The 22,333-nt window shown below is 41.8% G+C and overlaps 1 protein-coding gene across 3 annotated transcripts in view; it reads right to left on the reverse strand.

Annotated features, from left to right (window-relative positions):
* MAOB (monoamine oxidase B) overlaps nucleotides 1-18,196 on the reverse strand; it is a 111,959-nt gene extending 93,763 nt beyond the window's left edge. For all 3 annotated transcript variants that reach the window (XM_035287684.3, XM_035287683.3, XM_002762807.6), the window contains exon 1: nucleotides 18,031-18,196. Coding sequence is in view for 2 of the 3 variants with exons in the window: in XM_035287683.3 (XP_035143574.1) it covers nucleotides 18,031-18,076 (46 nt within the window). In the remaining variant the exon portion in view is untranslated. The remainder of the gene's footprint in view (nucleotides 1-18,030) is intronic.
* Between the last annotated feature and the right edge of the window lie 4,137 nt (nucleotides 18,197-22,333).

Below are 22,333 nucleotides of genomic sequence, written 5' to 3' on the forward strand. Positions count from 1 at the left end.
TGTTCATAATAACTGAAAGGCAGAAACAACCCAAATGTCCATCAACTAATTAAAACAAATTCTGGTATACCCATATGATGGAATATATTTGGCCTTAAAAAGGAATGAAATATTGATATATGCTACAACATGGATGAACCTTGAAGACATTATGCTAAATGAAAGAAGCCAGACACAGAATATCACATAGTGTTTGATTCCATTTGTATGAAACACTCATAATTGGCAAATATCTAGAGACAGAAAGAGGATTAATGGCTGTAAGGCCCTGAGGGATGACGGTGGTGATGGGGAATGAGGAATGACTGCTAAGGGATGTAGTTTTCTTTTGGGGGAACAAAAATGTTCAAGAATTACATTGGGGTTCTGATCATAAGACCCTGTGACTACATGCAAAGCCACTGAATTGTACACTTTAAATGGGTGAATTGTATGATATGTGAATAATATCTCAACAAAGCTATTATTTAAAAATCTTATGAAGATAACATTTTAGAACTCAGTAAAGTTGGTTATTATTATCATTACTTTTTCAAGTGATTCAGAGGTTTTCATGAAAAATGTTGTAGCAGGTATTGTCCATGTTGCTCGTATTCCCTCCTCATTCACTTCTCCGAGCAACCATTGTTTACTTGAACTACTGTGACTGACTGCCGAAAAACTTTTTTTTCTCGCTGCAGGCACTAATGTAGTTCACACAGGTCTATTAGATAAGAGAAAGGACTCCCCCAAAGTGAACTTTAAAATATATTTAGAAGAATGATCAAAAGTTACCTAAGTCGGGGGGTGGGAGGGAGGAGAACTAGGAATACTACATGTGAGAGAAGCAGGTACAAAGGCCAGAGATTGCAGATGATTCAAGAACTTCAAAGTGGATCAGTGTAGCTACAGAGTCCTAGAACGAGTCAGGGGAAACAAGCCATCCAAAACAGCAGAGTTCAGGTCTGCAGTGTTTCTGGGCCATAACCATTATTTCAGACTTTATCCCGAGGTTATTCGGGGGCCATGGAAGGATTTAAGCAGAAGAGTAAACCTCATGAGATTTACATTTTAGAAAAACTGCCCTTCTGGGAGAAACACGTGAAAGGAAACATACCAGGCTGTTAACGCAGGTTACCTCAGGAGGGCAGGAATGAGGTGAAGGTCGACAAATATTTAGCTTTGTCTTTGAACAACTTTGTTTGCTTCACTTCTGACAATAAATATGTTTTGTGCCTAAAAAATATCAAATCTGAATTTTTCCCATTCACACGTTGTACTTCCTTTACTGTAAGAATTAGCTAGAAGGATGAACCTCGAGGATATTATGCTAAGTGAAGTAAGCCAGACACAAAAGGACACATTCTGTATGATTTCACTCATATAAGAACTGAGAGCAGTCGAATGCATAGAGACAGAAAGTAAAATTATGGTGGCCAGGGGCTAGGTAAGAAGGGTATGGAAAGTTATTGCTTAATGCGTAGAGTTTCTGTTTGAGAAGATGAAAAAGTTCTGGAGATGGATGGTGGTGATAGTTGTACAACAATGTGAATGTACTTAATGCCACTGAACTGGACACCAAAAAACAGTTAATGTGGTAAATTGTATGTTGGGTATATTTTACCACATTAAAAAAAAAAAACAGAATGGACTGGAGAAGGACTAAACAGAATGATGGGACACAAATGAGCTGTGGGAACTACAGTGGTCCATGTGAGGAGCACCAGATTCAGAATGGGCATGGAGACAGTTTAGTGGTTACCACTGTGGGCAACTGTGGGAAAATCTGGGAGACAGTATGGAACACACTTTAGCTATCCTAAGACATGAGGAAGATGGGTTATTTATTCATCAAATAGTGTTAGTCATAGACTGATGGCTGCTTTTAGCGGGGCATTAACCCCATCTCCACTGCTTGCCTGCCTGGATATGAGCCAGGAGGATCTCCAGTGGCCAGAGAAAGCCCGTAGGCTTTCTTAAGTTCATGTTTCTTAAGTTTATGTGTATGAAAATAAGTGCCAAGGGGATTTGGTGGGACCCCTACAATGTCTGCTACAAATATCAAGGCTCTTGGCTTGCAACCTGGCCAGAATGTGGTTCCATTTCCTGAAACAGGAAACATTACTGGCCAAAGAAGTAGGAACAGGCAGGGGAAGGGAGCTGGCAATGGAGACTGGTGGAGCAGCTAGTGATTTAGGAGGGAAGCAGGAAATTGTGCTATCATGGGAGTGATGAGGAGAAGTGATGTTTTGGAATGCCCAGTTAATACATAGCACAAGAAACTAGAAATTCTTTTCTTAGATCATGGAAAGTATTTTAGAAAACAATATTAGTTAAGTAACAGTTTATAGGCATTAAACACCCCATACTGCACTATTCTACAAAACTCAGATGCCAAAGATGAAAAAAACAATATTCAACTAGAAAACAGTATAAGTGTTTCCACTCCTCATCTCTTTCTTTCCTTTCACTTAATGAATGAATTATACAAACCAATATACTATACATACCACCCTATAGGAAGGCTGTATTTGTTGAGGAAAAAATTTACTTTCCTTTTCTTATCCTGTGTACAAGAATTATATGTAACCAAAGTCCTTTATAAATGCCAGGCAGATACTGCTGTTATTATATTTTGCACATGCATTTTGTTTGTTCTTCACATATAGCTATAATTACAAAATTGAATAAGCTCTCATTTAAAAATTACTTGCAGACATCATTTTCACCTGTCATTGAGATTTTCATTGCATTTAAAAATATTGAAAAATGATGCTAAAATTTGTAGAAGGGATGTATCATTTAAAAGCTTCTTTAAATTCTAAGTGTTAATACTTCTTTTTTAAAATCACGTTTTTCCTAAGAAAAAGTATTCAAACATCTTTACACATACATATACATTCAATAGAATTTCAAAATTCACAAATGCCTTTAATTTTAGAGATTAATTTTAAATTTATTCTAAAGCAACCTTTAAACCTACAGACTCCTTTCAAATAAATTTATCTATGGGGAAGGAAGCCAGATTTTAAAAAATATGTTTGGTGAAATATAGTTTTTAAAGAACACAGTAGGAGAAAAGAAATGCTTTCCCATTTTCATCAGCTTCTGCTCGTTTCCTGATCACAACTAAAACCCAGAAATAAAGCAGGTGCACGCCCCGAATGATTTTTCTTCTACATGCAAAATGTTTTACCTTTCCTACTTACTGTCATCTCAACCTCTTTGTATTTTTCCCCATTTCTCAGACCTGTTCCACTGGAAGCTCAATACTGTGGACAGGCCAACTGATTTATCTACGGAAAATTCATTGCCCTCTTGGACACATTCTCTCTGATATCAGAGAGAAAGGAACAAAGGGAGAGAAGCAGGACACAGGTGGTATATTTTGGATGTTCTGCCTTTTATCAACTAGGACCATGTGATTTCCTTTCAGATACTGACCGTTCCTGTGTGCAGCCCAATTTCTGTTAACATAAAAGGCATGTACGATATTCTACTTATACCCCTTATAAGGCTAGAAATATCATATCACCTATGAGTAAAACTAAAAAAGCTAGCAGAAGACAGAGACTTGGAAAGCAAAGCCAAAGTGATCTTGTCCAAAGGTAAGCTGTTTCAAGGCACCAAGAGGCTTTTTTCATTTAAAAAGTACATTTTTGTGCATGTGCCAAAAATAAATAAGTGCAGAAAATGTAATTTCACATCAGTTCTTGTGTGTGTGTGTGTGTGTGTGTGTGTGTGTGTGTGTGTGTGTGTGCGCGCGCGCGCACATGTGTTGAACTGGAACCTGATTGTTCATTCCTAGCACTTAGCATACAGGAGGCATTCAGTTAATGTTTTCTAAATGAAAGCCTCGTAGCAGACAGACAGGGATAGAATGTCGTGTTGCCAGCAAAGATTTCGGGTAGATAGTAAATATAAGAGGCTGAATCACAGGGTTGAAAATTAGCCCACAATTTCCTTTTACAGACTCTTCCATAAACAACAGGCTTTTGCTTTTTCAGTCAGAGAACAGAATTCTCAAAATGCTACTGGTATCATAGCACTAACGGTCCAGCTGCATAAAGTGTAGTTTGATGGGGTATGGGAAAGATAGGATCTCTCTCTCTATTATAATTTGTTTTGGAATAGGACAAAGTGCTGTTCCCACTGGACTTTAAATAATGCTAAATTTTGTACAGCGTCTGACGTTTTTCTATGCTTTTCTAATCATGTTCAAAAAAACAAGCTGAGAGATAAAGCCTGCCTTTGTCTCCCAACTGCTTTGCATTGCTGTAGTGTGGGCACCTTGCTTTGTTTCCCTTCCCCATCCTGCTGTACATCACTCACATAGCAAATCAGCAGTGGGGGGGTTAGCTTCCCCAGTGACCTGCATGCAATTTTAACAGAGACCTACTTCGAATCTTTAGGACCTCAAAGTGTACAATTCCTGCCTTTCTGAATAAAACACAAGGACTTTTCAATCTCTAAACTTAGCTTAAATAGATAGTTGTCTCTTCTGCCCTGATGTAAAACCAATAGCAGATTAGTAAATAAAAAATAATATGAAATAAAATCATTTTTCTGATTCTTAAATTATTTTTTTGAATCACATAGAAAATGAAATCTCTGGACATGCTGATTCAAATTTTGCAACTCATTTAAGCAATGGTAATTTCCAAGTAGTACAATCAAAAGGTTGATTGTCAAAACCCTACAGAACACCCCCTCACAATCATGATTTCCTATCTTTCTAGTTCACTTGCTCAAATTGCTCTAATATACATGTTCTTTAATGAGACAAAGACCTCCAATCTAGTAACATCTCCATTTGAATCTATAATCCAGGTTTCTCCCTCACAACCTCCCTTTCTTCCTTATCCATCAAGAACTCCACTGTCTATTTTTTATAATCACTTTCAGCATTTTCAACACCCTGTGAGAAATCCTACAGGAAGCTGCATGAAACGGTCACAGGATAAGGGGAAGAATATAGGTATGTGCCAACAGCACTATTTTTCTAAGAACCCAGAATCTAAGCTGGATCCAGAATGGTGGCTTGGAATAGATGGACAGCTTCCAACCTTCTGTATCCAGTCTTCACAGATTAAGGCTGTCTGTTTCATGATTTCTTTCTTAGCTGTACTGCCACAAATTTCTCCAGTAAAGAAAGGAATCCATATTTCGAGCACTTCCAGATCAGAAGCCCTAAATTTCAGCTCTGAATCAGCACACAGAGCAATAAGAGAAGAATGGAATTCCCCAGAGAGTGTTTGGGCCAGCATAGTGATCAACCTCTACCTTTTACCCTTTCCTTGGGGTCTTTCAGGCACCAAAGAGTGATTATCCAAAACTGATGAGGCTAATCACTCTCCCCAGGCCGAACTGGCCTCTTGCATCCTTGGTGGAGGTCTTTAAAGAACATGAAAATGCTCATGCCCTTTAATTGCTTTTCCCTCCAAGTGATTGAAGCTTCATGATTAGAACATCTTGTGACATCCAGAGCAAAAATGCTGTTCAATCATCCTCTGTCTAGCTTAGGGTCCCCTGGGTTTGCATATAGAAACTTTATCAGGGTTCAACACATATAAAGAAGGGAAGCAGGATTGGGCAGAGAAAGGAGTTGAACTGAGAGATGCAATCACAACAGAGAAATCAGTCAGTCCTACTGTGAGCTCTCAGGCTAATATGCCCTTCAGATTTGTCCTGGATTGAAGCAAGAGGGTATGAAGGCCTGAGCAAGTCAGCTCCCTTCAGTCAAGGGTGACTTTCAGAAAGGGACTCAGCTATGAGCCAGCAGCAGACAATACTCTCAGCAGGTCCTGAAGGTAGTGGGATAGCCTACTATAGCCTCCACTATACAAAGAGTAAAAGTGAAATTTCAACACTCTATGTACATTGGAATATAGATTTAAGTTCCAACCACTTAAAGGTATATGTCAAGGAAGAATATTTGAATTTGCTGGTTATCTCTCCAGTAAATTCTATTGCCAAATCCTCCTTCAAGGCCACTGAGGTCTTAGAGGTGAAGCTGCCACCCTCCTCTTCTCTGTCTCATCTGATCCAGATAAGCATGTCTTTCACAGCACTCATTGTAAGGCCGGTTGCCTCACTGGGAAGCCGGACACACCCACCCCTGCACTCAGCCCCTGACTACATCTGGCACTCAGCATGGCCATGTAGCCCTCCTAACCCCCAGAACATGCCCTTTGCACTCAACACCCAGCTTTACACTCGGCACCTAGCCTGCCAAAATTTAAAAAAGACCTGCCAAACCTGCCCAATAGCAATTTGCCCCATCCACGTCCCACTCCCCCGGGCCGCTCACTCACCGGAGATCCCACCTACCCACCAATAGCAGCTTGCCCCATCCACGTACTTTTCCCTCATAACCAATCAAGACAGCCTACTCCTCCTCACTCGCTATAAAGGCCCTACACCCTGGAAAGTCAGGCGCAACTTCTCTGGCCGCTTTTCCAGACCATAGAACCTTGCCTGGGAGATGAATAAATCGGAATTTAATTTTCTTACACTGACCTCAGTTTCTTCATTTTAAACTCTGCAACAACCCTTACACTCATCATCCCTCAGAACACTCACCTGTACATGTCTGCCTCCTTCTGCTTGGTGTAGAAAGATGGGCACAGGTATTACCCATCTGTGTATTCTCACACCTAGCCCAATGTTTGGTAAATAGGGCACTCGATAAGGGTTTATTGAATGACTGAATGAATTAACTAATGAACACATTTCTTTTTCTTTCCTGCAGAAACAATGACATAGGGAAATACATTTGATGAAACGAGGACAACTCTTTCAGTGCACACCTTTATGTGTATTTATCATGGGTGCTTAACAAAGGGCTGTTTGATTTTGACTAACTGGCCCCACATAAAAGGGCTATTCTGAAACAGTCAACTATATCTTATGGGTCTCCTAAATAAACTAAACTCTATCACAGGATTTGAATGCAAAATAGAGAAGAAATTAAAATGTAAAACATGAAACAGCCGTTTGATCAGCTGTTACAATAGACTGTGAATAAAGGCTATATTCATGTTGTATCTAGATGGGTAAAAATAATTAATCATAGAAAATGGTTTGTTACAGGGCTCTTTTCTTTTCTTTTCTGCACGGAAACACAACAGTTATCTAATTAATGATGCTAAACTTCTGGAAGCACAGGCTAGATGGTACCCAATACATTTAAAAGTACTATAAAAATATATGTTCCCAGTAGATAATGGTAGGCATAAGGTAATAATTGTGAAAAACATCTTTCCTGAATGTTACAGAGAGCAAAATTTACTTGCCACCACTAAAATGTTACAAAACTGAAGATGTTTTTAATTTGTAATGCCTACAACTTCATTAAATTACAACTACAAACTGGTGAAGAATCTTGATTATCTCTGTACTGTCTGAGGGATGGTTGAGTGGGAAGGAAATGTTGGTTTCCTATTGAAATGTCTAAGAAGTCCATTAATACAGTTCCATCATAAGGTAAATTGGTAAAATGTCCTTGGGGTGACAATTTTGCAATAATTATTAAATGCCTTAAAAGGATTCCTAACATTTATTTCTGGAAATTTCCTAAAGAAATAATCAGAATGATGCACAACAATTTAGGTTCATAACAACTTTGTTGAAAATAGCAGAAATTTTGGAAAAAACCACAAATTTTCAGCAATAGGAGATTGATACAATCATCCTATTGACTACAGGATGAAGGAGTTATAATAGAATCGTATAACTCCTATAGGAGTAATAATACAATCATATGAACTAATGTTATAAAACTATGGAAAAACATTTAAGACATGGTTAAACATTCATAATATGTTTGTGTTTATTTTTCAAAGGGATACAGTTAAGTACAGTAAATACAATAAAGTTTGCATAAAGAAAATATAGGTGGCAGTAGTAACAATGGTGTTTTGTGGAGTTCAATTATGGATGATTTTCATTTTCTTTTGCCATTTTCTGTAATTTACAGATTTTTCACAATTAATATGTATTATTTCTGCAATTCATCTTATTAAAAAAGACATTCACACCTCTCTAAAAATATTCCTCAAACCATAGAACATCAAGATGGAATGTGATTGCATCTCTCATTTCTCAGTGGCCTTTCTTCTTACAAAATGTTTGAAATAATTTTGGTTATTAATTAATTTGGTTATTAATTCTTCACTTTATCCTTCTGAAAAAAGGTGCTTTGATGGATAACAAAAGCTCTTCCAATGAGCTTGTTTCTTTAATGTGGAAGACTGGAAAATAACCCAAAGAAGTGAGACAAAATTATCAACACACAATTTAATACACACACACAACTGGGATCATAGGAATAAAAAGTAGCCCCAACTTCAAAATATGAAGTCAGCATTCCAAGTTCAATTAGAAGAATCATTAGAAATGTTGGAGAGGCTAAGCAAAAGAGAGGATTATTTCAGCTAGAAGGAGAGCAAATAAAACTAAGGATCTAGCAGGACACCTGCATCATTGTGTAATTCCGATAAGTGTTGATGAGAAGGAGGCTAGAATTAAAAATGGCCTAGCTAAGAGATGCCTAACATAACATCAAGAGCTCAAATTTCAGATATGAATTTGAAATTAGATAGTATATGACATTTCAGATGCCATTAAATGGAGACTATGGTAAGATGACTAACATTTAAAAGGTCAGACCTACCTGAAGATGTTTTCTGATCTCATAAAACAAAAGGTTTCAATAACAGGTTTTTGTTTTTCGTTTTCTGTTTTTTTATATTTTTATTTTTTTATTGCATTTTAAGTTTTAGGGTACATGTGAAGAACATGCAAGATTGTTGCATAGGTACATACATGGCAGTGTGATTTGCTGCCTTCCTCCCCATCACCTATATCTGGCATTTCTCCCCATGCTATCTCTCCCCCAAATCCCCACCCCCCACTGTCCCTCCCCTATTTCCCCCCAACAGACCCCAGTGTGTGATGCCCCCTTCACTGTGTCCATGTGTTCTCATTGTTCAACACCTGCCTATGAGTGAGAACATGCGGTGTTTGATTTTCTGTTCTTGTGTTAGTTTGCTGAGAATGATGGTTTCCAGGTTCATCCATGTCCCTACAAAGAACACGAACTCATCGTTTTTCATGGAAGACAGTGTGGCGATTCCTCAAGGACCTAGAAATAGAAATTTCATTTGTTTTCTGTTTTATTTTGAGATGGAGTCTTGTTCTGTCACCAGGCTGGAGTACAGTGGTACAACCTCGGCTCACTGCAACCTCCACCTCTTGGGTTCAAGCAATTCCCCTGCCTCAGCCTCCTGAGTACCTGGGACTATAGGCACAGGCCACGGTGCCCAGGTAACTCTTGTATTTTTAGTAGAGGTGGAGTTTCATCATGTTGGCCAGGATGGTCTCGATCTCCTGACCTTGTGATCTGCCCTTCTTGGCCTTACAGGTGTGAGCCGTCGCGCCCAGCTGACAGGGTTTATATAACAAATAAGATGAACTTTGGGTTTGAGATTGCCAGAAATACACATTGTATCATTTGGTAAACTGAATCCTAGCTCTTCTTGGGAAGAAAATCTCTGTTTTTATTTTTTTAAAGAAGAAAAAATATAAATATGGCCAAGTCTCTCAATTCCAATGATAAAGCTTTGGAGGGAAGACATTAGTTATTGTTTGTGATGCTTCTTTTCTGGATAGGCTGCCAGAAAGACAATGAAGAAAGCAAAGGGCATCTTTGAAGACCTCCTTCTACTCATTCTTGCCTTCTTTCTATCCCCATTTCTCTTGAAACCTCCCTTGGGCATTCAGAATAACCCAATACTATAACCAGCTGATCGCCTCTCAACCTGTTCCTGAATTTCTGTCCATGTCTTGGCTTCCCTGGCCATCAGGCACACGACTGTCCACCTTATCTTTATAGCATAAACTGTCAATGGCTCCCTATTTCCGACCACAAAAAAACTTAACTATTCACTTTGTTTTTCAGTCTCTCATTTTTGGATCCTGCCTGCCTCCTACTAACTTTCCTCTGCATGTATCCCCATCCTTTTATTCTAGACAAGCTGGACTTTCTAGAATAACATGCCTGAAATCCCAGCACTTTGGGAGGCCAGGGAGGGCAAAACATTTGCAGTCAGGAGTTCGGGACCAGCCTGACCAACATGGAGAAACTGTGTCTCTACTAAAAATACAAAATTAGCTGGGCATGATGGTGCAATGCCTGTAATCCCATCTACTCGGGAGGCTGAGGCAGGAGAGTCGTTTGAACCCAGAAGGCAGAGGTTGCAATGAGCTGAGATGGCACCACTGCACTCCAGGCTGGGCAACAAGAGCAAATCTCCGTCTCTAAACAAATAAATATCACCTGCCTCTGGCCCTATGATTTAAATGATTCCTCCCATCTTTAAAGCCTCTCTCTTCTCTACCCTCCCAAACCTGGACTGTTCTTCAGAACCTGCTAAATTCTACTCCCTTAATGAGACCTTCTCCAACTCCTGGGGTCTTTAATGATTCTTCTAACTTAGTCCTTGGGTCCCACAGTTCAGAATTCAATTACATATTATTTTTACTTGTTCCTTATTGCATGTGTGTGCTAGTCTTGTGTCTCCATCTGAATTTTAAGTTTCCTGAGGGTAGGAACTTAGTCTTACTCTTTTTCTATACCTTCCTTCAGTAAATAAATGTATGCTGACTTGGGAAACATTGTTAACAGGGAGTTGGCTTTCTGTATCTTTATTTACTGAGTTAATGGAGGAGGCCAAAGATGGATCCATTTTGTGAACATGAAAACAGAAAGTAGAAATAGTGCATTCAAAATATCAGTGATTCTAACCTCTCACCCAGCACCATTTGATCAGGTTCTCCTTCTGTTTGCATTTTCTCCTAAGGCTGAGGGCTTATCCTTCAGAACAGTAGTTTTATTCAAAAGAAGTGGCTGTGAGGTCTGGAGCCAGCCCTTTGCCATCTCAAAATGTGCTTTTTCTTGGATGTAAAACTAAGCGATCTTAACTAGTAGGTAAAACTCTAAAGATGCTTCCATCTTCAGTCACCAATGATTCTATTAAAGCAAAGCATATTTTAGCTTGAAGAAGTTTGTTCTTTGAATGCTCAAAATCAGGAAGGAATTTTATATCATTATGTCCTCCTCTTAGGGGAAATACCAACTTTTACGCATCCACATTACTAACAAGTTAAGCCCAGCTTATGAATGAGATCCTCACAAAAGCGTAATGTTGCGCATTTAACATGAGCAAATTTCCAAAGCAGTCTCTTATGGGGCTGAAAACACTCGTTTTTCAGACACACAGTATACTTGAACATGGCTCCTCAGCTTGGCTCTCTTTTGCACCCTACAAGGATATTCAATCTTGCAAGATTCCAGAGTGCCCTCAATTAAGTGCTGCCCAGTAACTTGTAAAAATAACAAAGTTAACATTTATTGAGTACTCTATGAGTTAGCCCAGGGACATTCCCCCACTTTTTAAGTACCAAGACAAATTGAAGAAACTTGGCTAAAGAAATACTAACACAAATTGAAGAAACAAGCTCTTTGGAAGAGCTTTTGCTATCTAGCAGGGCATCTTTTGCAGAAGGATAAATTGAAGAATAATAACCACATTCATTTATTTATTTATTTATTTATTTATTTGAGACAGAGTCTCACCCTGTTACCCAGGCTGGAGTGCAGTGGTACGATCTTGGCTCGCTGTAACCTCCGCCTCCCCGGTTCAAGTGATTTCCCTGTCTCTGCCTCCCAACTAGCTTGAGACTACAGGTGTGCACCACCATGCCTGGCTAATTTTTGTATTTGAGTAGAGATGGTGTTTCACCATGTTGTCCAGTCTGGTCTTGAACTCCTGACCTCAAGTAATCCACCCACTGCGGCTTCCCAAAGTGCTGTGATTACAGGCATGAGCCACTGCGTCTGGCCAGTAACCACATTTATTACTAACAAAAATTTCCTCAAATATTTTTAAGAAGAAAGGCCACTGATATAAATGAAAGATGCAGTCACATTCCATCTTGATGATTTATACTTTGAGGAATTCTTTTAGCGAGGAAAGAGTATGGTGTTTCTGGAAACATGAATTGCAGAAATAATACATATTTACTGCGAAAATCTGTGAATTACAGAAAATGGGAAAAAATGAAAATCATCTGTAATTGAACTCCACAAAAAAACTAACCACTGTTACTATTGCCCAAGTTCCACATTTAGGGGAACAAATGGGATTCGAACTCAAGCTCCAGGCCTCCAGTGCCCTTGTGTTTAACAGCTGTGTTATCCTCCTTCCTCTTCATATAGGAATGTTTTGCATTTATAGTTCTGACATATTTATCTCTTAAATATATATTAAAATAATTAGAGTTAAAGCTTTCTTTAAAAAATTAAGCTGCTGACTTTCTCACATCATCTGTGCTAGTAAATCATATACAAACCAAGAAAACAGGGCTTGGAAGCAGCATCCCTGTTACAGGCTAATGTTCCCTGAGTGTGTGTGTGTGTGTGTGTGTGTGTGTGTGCGTGTTCATGTGTGTGTTTGTCAGTGCATTCACATGCACAGTCACAAACCACTTTCTCAACCCAAAGTTTGACAGTGAGGAAGCTGGCACACTGGCACGTCAGACCACTAGTTGCTAGCGGACGTTTTGTCAGCCTGATGAACAATAATAACCAATATCTATTGTGTGCCTGCCAAATGCCAAGCCACATCTCAAGCACTTACATGTATTTTCTCTTTTAATCCTCTCAGCCGCTTTATGAAATAGATACCATTATTACCCCCATTTACAAATGAGAAAACTAAGGTATGGGAAGGTTAACTATTTTGCCAAAGGTGGAAGAGCTAGTTAGTGGGGTGGAACAAGGGTAGATCCCCTGCTTTAACCCCTGTGCTCTACCACTGCCCCTGTGTGTATGGCAGGGAGCTTAGACCTCAATATCCAGTCAGAGGAGAAGGAAATTGTGGCCATTGTGAATGGCCAAGCCAAACCTCAGGCCTGCCCTGGTGACTTCTGATTCATTCAATGTTCATTGAATGAATGAATAATGAATGAATGAATGGTCCCTTCCCATGGCATGAACCACCTTCTACCTTGTATTATCTAAGTATCCCATCTCCCTTCTTGAATTGACAAGTCTTCCAGTGCAAGAGCAACATGATCATTTTTGAATCCCCTACCACAACCATCTCTGACATTCATCTGGCACATAAGGGCCTAGAAATTGTGACTCTAGTGATAACTGGCTGTGCTCACATAGCCCTCCAACCGGCCCCATCACTGTGTCCCAGGTGTGTTAGAATCAAGCAGAAAGAACAAGGCTTTGTCATTCTTAACCTTCACAAAGCTTTTGTCATTTTAATCAAGCTTCTAACACTTTGCATAACGTGTAGACAATGCTTGATATGCTACCTTTCTTATCATTTATTATTAAATAATATTTTTAAATGAAGAATATCATTTATTATTAATGCATTTATCTTCTATTGTAGTTAAGACAGGAATCAAGTGGCCAAAATGAAGACCAGATCAGAACTGGAATAACAGCCAGGTTGAGGCGAGGCTGAAGTACAGATCTAAGGCTTCCAAAATTTCTCCTGATGAGGAACCCTGTAGGTCCCAGAGCCTAAGGTGAGCCTGAGTTCCTCAGGCCTCTTGCAGGGAGACAAAGGAATGGGTTGAGGCAGGATGAGGCTGAACTGATGCCTACATGTATACATAGCATCCTGTTGTCACCTTCTCTATGTTGCACATCCAGAAAAACTATTGGTTGGTGAAAATAAGTGATTACCTAGAAATGCCTGTTGCTCACTCCTTTAGATTGATTAACTCTATAAGACAAAGAAGGATATATTTCCAAAAAGGTAGAGTATGGCGACTATAAGCCAAAGCCAAAGTGATCACTGTTTATGGTCCTGCATGTGCATTCTTTCCAATCCTTGAAACAAGCCTGCCAGGAAGGCATATGAGTCTCACGTTAAAGATGAGGCAGCTGAAATACAGGAAGGTTATGTACCTTTTAAGGTTCCACAAAAGTGAGTGTAGGAAATGAGATTCATAGCCAGTTTGTTTAACACTGAATAATATGAATGAAGCCTATTCTCCCCACTCCTGTCTTTTTTTATAGACAGTCTTTGTCTGTGGCCCACATTGGGGTGCAATGGCATGATCGTAGCTCACTGCAGCCTTGAACTCCTGAACTCAAGTGATCTTCCCACCTCAGCCTCTAGAGTAGAGTAGCTGGGATTAAAGGTGCATTCCTCCATACCCAGCCATTTTTTATTTATTTATTTATTTAGAGACCACGTCTCCTTATGTTGCCAGGGCTGGTCTTGAACTCTTGGGCTCAAACAATTCTCCCGTCTCAGCCTTCCAAGTTAAAGCGTATGTTCTTTTAATATTACTGTATTACCTCTGTGTATTCTTTCCTTGACTAGGATACACAAATTTCCAGTCACATCTATATAATTATTATTTTTTAGGATATTCAAGTGGGTTATAGGAGCCCAGGGAAGTTCTCTATTTTTCTTCACAAAGGTGAGAAGGAGGCTTTGCCATTAACACATGAGCCACATCTGCCCACCACAAACCTAAACTCATGACCCCTTGTGAGCCATCTCTAACATTCCCTGCCCAGGCTAGTACCTCTAGCCTCCAGCTAGGCTTGCTCTCTTTGCCACAAAGATCACCTGCTAGGTATTGGTTACAATTTGGAAGTCTGGTTCCATACTTCCAGGGATCTCAAACAAGTGCCTGCCACCCTCAAATGACCAAATCTTCTCTCTCAACCCTGGCCAAAACTTTCTTTTTTCTGCTTCAAGTTGCCTTTTCTAGCTTTTGGGGATTGAACAAGAGCTATTCCAGAATTGCAAAACACAGTTCCCATGGTTCCACCAACCCAAACACTGAAACTGAGGGATGTGGGACAGAAGCAACGTGCTGCTGTCCAGTTCCATGTGGGATATGTCATTGCTCTGTCAAGTCTCTGGAGATGACCTGCCCCTTGGGTAAAAGAGATTTCAGCGAATGCTCATTTCTATACCATACACATTTCTAAAAAGCTAGTCTACAACAATCTTGGAACTTTTAAAATATCGAAAAAGAAAGTTATATATTAACAAGCTATCCTCCCAGTACATCTCTGTTTATCCCAAAGGGAGTGATTAAAGTTTGCTGACAGCTTTGAAAATTATCAGGGAGTTGCCAGAATGTCCCAAGTTTAATTATTAACAAAGTTTAGAACCCAGAGTCAAATCCAGAGACTTTTAACATAAATCATTGTGTTGGTCACCTACTAATTCTAAAATCCTACACACTACACTCTTGATTTTGGCCATTTCATCTATTAAAACCTCTGTCATACGCATTTGTAACCCCAATTTCTTTCCTACTGTTCGATTTCTCTCCCTGGGTGTCCTCCCAGGACCTCCAACTCTAGATGTCCTATCTTTCCCCAAAACCTTCTCTCCCTCTTCTTCATATCCCTCTTTTTGCTAATATCACCACCAGATGTGACACATGTCATTTGATGCATGGCACTCTGTGAATAAAAAATCATCCGTGCTATTCATTGACCACAGAAAGAGCGAAACCTTTCTGACATATAAGGCACCCCACAATTCATCCCAACTGACCTTTCCAGCTTTCTCTCCCACCAGACCCCTCCGCCAACTCTCCACACTGAAGTTCCTAAGTTTTCCTCAACATGTTACCATGTTCCTTCACACGTTTGTGATTTTATGCAAGCTGCTCTTTAGTTTAAAATGCTTTCTTCATCTAGTCTTCTGGTGAATTCATATTCATCCCTTAAGATGTAGTTCAGATGTCACCAACTCTGTGAGTTCTTCTCAGATTTTCTGAGTTTGCTGTTCTTTCCAATCACCTTCCCTAGAACTTTTTATATGCACTACTAAAGCACCTATCATAGGCCAAAGAGTAGGAATTATTCGTGACTGTCTCTCACATCAGCTTGTGAGGGCCCCAGGAACAATGACCTTGTATAAATAATCTTTTAGTCCTTTTGGGACAAAATGTGGAGCAGGAAGTAAATGTTCATTGAATGAATGAATAGTGAATGAATGAAAGGACCCCTCCCATGGCATACACCACCTTCTACCTTGTATTGTCTGAGTATCCCATCTCTCTTCGTGAATTGACAAGTCTTCCAGGGCAAGAACAAAATGATCCATTTTTGAATCCCCTACCACAGTCTCCCTCAATTCCTATTGTCTGAATAAATGGGTAAAACTCTTGAGGGGCTCGTGCCATATTTCAGACTCTGAAAAGCTATTTTGCTAACACTGTTTCACTTGCCCTGTTATCTAGCAATGACTAATTGGTGTTATCCCTGTGTGGCAGATAAAGCATTAAGCAAGACTGGGCCTTGGAAGCCTGCTTTCTTGGTTCTCAGAACAATGCCTGTTGCACGGAATGTTCTTGAGAAAAGTCAGACCTATTCATCAGTACCTTGTTTTGATCCGAGTTTAAGAGGATGAATGCTGACGTTTCACCACTGCTTGCAAAAATAGCTAAACCCTTATATACCTTTTCCGTATGAGTCTAACATGAGTAATGTGTTTGAACCTGAAGGTTTGGAGTATGAATCACAAAGGGACAAATCACGAAGGGAATATAGAAGAATCTGAACCCATTAGGCATACTTTCATAAGAAAATGACTTTGGGGGCCTGAAAAGAGAAGCTTCAGCTTTCATAAGGTGGTGTGCTATGCAAGGCAGCATCAAGAGGCACTTAGTAATATTTTCTAAAACACCTAAGTAGGTATGCTTTTAAGTCCAAGTTCCTCTCGGAGAGAAGATGTCAAAAATACTGAAAGAAAACTGAATTTATACACAGCCTTGGCCAACATCAGCATGCTGTGATTACCCATCTATTGTATCTGCAACAGCAGGCATGGGGCCTGGCATGGGTGAGCTCACCAGAGCCAGCTAGACAGACATGGTAGCCTGAGATCCCACCCAAAGGGGAGGAAGGCTGGAGCAGAGGCAGGAACACAGGACCAGGGTCAGCACCAAACATTCAATGCCTTGGTTTTTTCTCCAGCCATAGGAGAGTCAGAACAACTTTGCCCTGCCCTCCTCTCAGGGAGCACAACCCCTACTTCCCAAAGGCTACCTGAGAACTCCTTAGAGCAAGTCTTGGACAACACATCCACGGGGTCTGGAGGTGTCCCAATTACTGCTCAAGTGCCAGGCAGCGTTCGGAGGTGGGCCAGAGCATGCCCAGGGGACCATTAAACAGGCCAAGCTGAGAGCAATGCTGATTCCCACTGACCCCACAGATCCCATATGATCTGTCTCATCCTCCACAGAGGGTAAGTTCCCCCACTACCCCCTCCCTTCTTCTGGCTTCTATTTTTCAATGCCCTTGGTGTGCACAGCCCCCTGTGGCTTAGGGGGTAGTCTCTGTCCCCATCCTTGCCAAATATGGGCTAGGCCAGAAAGCAAAGCTGCAGCTTGGCCATCCTACGCTAGGAGTGCAGGTGGGAGAGGGATAAGAGGAAAACACGCATTTGCCAAGAAGACACTGCAGCCTCTGGTTAGATCCATGACAATCACAGAATCTCAGAGAATCAGGAGGCCCTGGAAAGTCTTTGGCAATCAGTTGGCCAGGCTCCAGCCTCTTCTGTTCAAGGTCTTTTTCCTGATGTCAGGACAACAATACGATGTGGCACATGCTTGCTCCAAGTGAGGGTGAGGAGTGTTCAGGTCAAGTTGGAGCAAATGACTGACCTTTGTGCCACCTTCCCAACCCTTTTCCCTGGCTTCGAAAATTCCAGCAAGCGAAGGCCTTCCTTGGGGGAAGAAGTCTAATCTGGCCCCAGACCTGCAACAGGCTTCCAGCCTCCGGCCTCTGCGTCCAGGAACGCACCCAAAATTGCCCCCAAAGGAGGGTTCAGTGCGCGGCCCTCCGGACCCACTAGAACCCCGCCCGTGCATTGAGAGTCTGGAGGCTCCAGGGTCAGCCTCTGACCCACGGCCGCCCCGCGCGCCTCTCCTAGGCGGCCACCTGTCCGAGCGCGCGAAGGGGAAGGAGGGCGCACAGCCGCGACTGACCTGAGATGCCGCCCCCCACCACGACCACGTCGCATTTGTTGCTCATGGCGCTCGCCCCGTTCCAGGCCGCCCTGGTGCCCGCTGCTCCGGTTTCTGGGCCTCGATCCCAGCCCTGCCTGCCAGCCAGCCCGCCCGCCTGCCAGCCTGCCTGCCGTGCGCTGCCCCCGCGCACCAGCGCCTCAGCGAGCCGCTATATTACCCGCCCCGGGAGCCGGGACGCGCAGCCCCGCCCGCCCGCCCGCCTACGCGCAGGCCGGGTGCAGCACCGGGCCACCGCCCCCGCCCGCAGCTCTGCAGCCCAGGCCCGGGGAGGGCGGGTGCCTGGGCGGAGAGGTCCCCTAGGGCCTCAAAGAGTCCCGCCCCAGAATCACCACTCCTCAGCCTTCTGCACGGTATTTTCCCGTCAGCCTCCCTAGTGCACTATTAAGCTGGGCGGCTGAGAGGATGGCAGATTGGGGTGTCTTTCTCCAGGGCCCAGTTACTCCTTGGGTGTGAGGCAAATCATAAGAAACTTCCATTGAATGGTTTCACGGTACCAGGCACTGTGCTCAGCGCTTTATGCATGATTCCTGTTCAAGCTTCCAACAATCCATTTTGCAGGTGAGGAAAGCAAAACATAGTGAGTGACAACAGAAGATAAAAAGAAAGAAAAAAAAAAAAGAAAAGCTAGGAAGAGTCCAAGACCCACTTCGATCTAGCACACAGGAGTACCATTTCTTGGCATTCCCAGCTCACCTCACCCTCCTTCCAAATACCCACTTCTTTCCCCACTGCCCCTGTGCCATTAACTCAGGAAGGCTCCTCCCTAGCATTGCAAATGCAGCATCTTAAATACACTCTTAAGCAATGCAGTGTTTCCCTGGTGGAAGGTGTTGAGGCTGGACCCCAGGAGACTGGTGGCAGCAGGGAAAGAGGTCTTGGACCGGCAAGGCAGGATTCAGAGCCCCTAGAAGCAGCAAGCCAAGTTACCTGTGTGACCCTGGAATGTGGTCTGAGGAGCCTGGTGTAGCCAAACACAGCAGTGATTCAACAAGATTATAGGGCTTTAAGCTAAGATGACTCCACGGAAAACAGAAGTTTATTTCTTCTGGACAGTAGGAAAACCACCTCTGAGATCTAAAAGTGAGAAGCAGCAGCCTAGGGTGGCTTTTGAAGAAATAAACAGGTGAAGTGCTTCTGTTCATGCCTGAGAGAGACTGGCTTCAGATCTGGGGAATTTGATGAGAACCAGAAGCAAACCTCTGCCTCATCCCACACCATTCCCTGTATCTACCTACTACCGAGGTATGCTGAGCTTCTGCGGTCCTCACACCAGAAGACAGTATGGGCACTTCTGTGACTGAGTCACAGGTGGCAGGAAAAGTCTTCGTCCAGCTCTGACTTCCATCTGTCCTGCTTTGCTATAAAACAGTCAGACCCTGTGCCTGAACCCTGATCCCCACTGCAGAAAATGAAGCTGCCTCACCCTGTAGACAGTTTGTGCTAACCTTCTCTTTGCCATCTTCTATCTGGTCCACCTCTGTCCACAGGTCCCTGAAGCTGTGGGCTTCTTGGCTGTGGACACTCTTTCCCCTAACCTAGCCTGCACGTGAATTAGGTGTCAGGTGAGGTAGGATAAATGGAGAGGATCTGCTGTGGTTTAAATGTGTCCCCCAAAGTTCACATGTTGGAAACTCAATCCTCAATGCAACATGTTGGGAGGTGTTCAGGTCCTAAGGGCTCCACCCTCATGAATGGATTAATGCCACTATAAAAAGGGCTTGAGACAGCGAATTTGATCTCTTGCTCCTTCTAACCCTTCATTGCCCTTCTGCCATGGGATGGCACATTGAGAAGGCCCTTGCCAGATGCCAGCCCCTTGATCTTGGAATTTGCAGACTCTAGAGCCATGATATAATAAATTTCTCTTCAATGTAAATTACCCCCTCTTAAGTATTCTGTAATAGCAGGAAAAATGGACTAACATGAGGTCCTTGTGGGATCTTCTTGGAATCTGTTTTGCTTAATTCCAACAGTACAAGTCAGCCAGGGGCCTGGGGATCTAAGACTTTGAGTAAAAGGCAGACTGATGATCCCTTCTCTATGTCCAACTGACAATGAAGCCAAGAGAGGAACCACACAGTTCCATGGTATCTGGAGAAAATTCATCAGCAAACAGCATTTTCCCCAAACAAAGGTAGTTAGTTACCGTGTGCTCCATGAGGTATATTTTTTTAAAAAGGGGGGATTGAATTAGAACCCAGGACGTGGTCATAGGAAAATCAGCAGCTACCTCTTGTCCCCACATACAGGATCACCAAGATCCATTCAGGGCCCTCAGTCTCTTAGATGGGATCATTCCCGAGGTCTGTCTTCTCTGTCTGCATTGTGTGGCCAGATGAAAAGCAGATATAGGTGATGGGGAGGAAGGCAGCAAATCACACTGCCACGTGTGTACCTATGCAACAATCTTGCATGTTCTTCACATGTACCCCAAAACCTAAAATGCAATAAAAAAAGATATCAAAAAAAAAGAAAAGCAGTACTTCTCAAACTTGAACATGCATACAAATCACCCAGGTCTTGGGTGAGGTTCGAGAAGACACATTTCTAACAAGCTCCAGGTGATGTCAGTGCTGCTGGCAAAGTGCACACACTTTGATCACATTCTCTACTCCAGGCCTCTGCCTCCCCATCATTTTGAGAACCAGTTCCATGCTCTAGAGCCCCTTACCTATCTCAAGGTGCTCTTTGTAAGAAAGTGTCCCTTCATTATACCAGCATTGAACACCTGCTATGCTGAGCCCTGGGGAAGAGATAATAAGGATGCAGTCTGTCCCTGCCTTCATAGAGCTCACAGTCTTTCAGGGAAGACATACAGGAAAAGTGATCACGAGCATAATTCTGAATATTGCCCTGGAACATAAAGCAGGGCTAGGCAATCACCCAGCCCAGGCAATCACGGAGGACCTCCAGGAGAAAATGACATTTCTACTGGGTCTTGGAGGATGAATAGGAGTTAGCTAACTACTGAGGAAGATGAGCACTCCAGGCAGACTAATCAGCAAGTGCTAATTGAGAGGTAAGCCTGAGGCTGGGATAGTAGAAGAAACAGACACTTATCTTCTGCTAAGGTAGAAAGAACATCTTTGACTACCTTTATGACTTATCACAAATACTACAAAATTAATAGTGAAGAATACAATGATAACAGTGGATGATTAACAATAAATAAAATGATAGGAATCATCACTTATTTTTGTGTTTGTGTCTTCCCTTCCCAACTAGATAATAAATTCCTGCAGGAAGGGATAATGCATTATCTTTTATTCATCCATTCAAGAATAATTTATTAAGCAACAACTCTGTGTCAGACATTGTGCTCCTCATTAGATATATGCCATTATAAAAAGAAATGATGTGAACTCTGGAAAAACTAATATGGAAACAGACCGTTACAATAAACCTAATTCATGTTCCAATGGGGTATTACTCAGCATCTCTAACCAAAAGGTACAGAGGAGTACAGTTTGCCCCTAGCAGTGTTTGTTTGCCTTTTCAACCTGATGAAATCTATGTCTCATCAATTAAAAGGAACTTACTTTCCTTTCTTTTTTTATTAGAAGACTACCAAAGAGATAAAATGTTCTCATTACTTCTTTCTTACTGTCCAGCTTTTCATTAACAGATATTTCAGTGAATGTGTCATGATGCCACAGGAGGTTTCAATAACGAAGTAGGCTGTGCAGAACAGGGTTCACCAGATATTATCTGAGTTGTACATTTTGCTTTTTTTTTCATGCTGGAAGCTTGACAGAGGATAGAAAATTTGTTTCAAAATTAGATTCTTCAGAGCTTTCCATTTTTTCCTCCAATGACTCTGTTAATCTTTTAAAAAACACATCTAGAAGGATCAAGTGATGAAAGGGTCAGCCATTACAGCCAGGATAGCTTTTTAATAATGTTAAATTGGAAGTGTTATAGGACTCCTGGTTCTGACCAGTGAAGTGTTCATCATCAGCTTCGATCCTAATCTGAGGGCATTCATCTCTTTCCCTTCAGGGTAATGAGATGGTGGTACGGAACCCTTCAATGGGCCAAGACCTTGCTTTTGGACCCAAGGACTTGCTTAGGGGGATCACATATCCTCAAGCAGCACAAAAAGTTGGAGGAGTCCAGCTTCAGTCTAAGTCAAGGCCCTTCACAGGAAAATGGGATACAGAATCTAGGCCCAAGTTAAAAGGCCACAGGCTGGTTTAAGATGGCAAAGGAAAGACCTCCCTAAAGCCAGGGACTGGTCAGATACTTAATCAATGTAAAGTTG

The sequence above is a fragment of the Callithrix jacchus genome, chromosome X (genome assembly GCF_049354715.1).
Source record: "Callithrix jacchus isolate 240 chromosome X, calJac240_pri, whole genome shotgun sequence".
Taxonomy (NCBI): domain Eukaryota; kingdom Metazoa; phylum Chordata; class Mammalia; order Primates; family Cebidae; genus Callithrix; species Callithrix jacchus.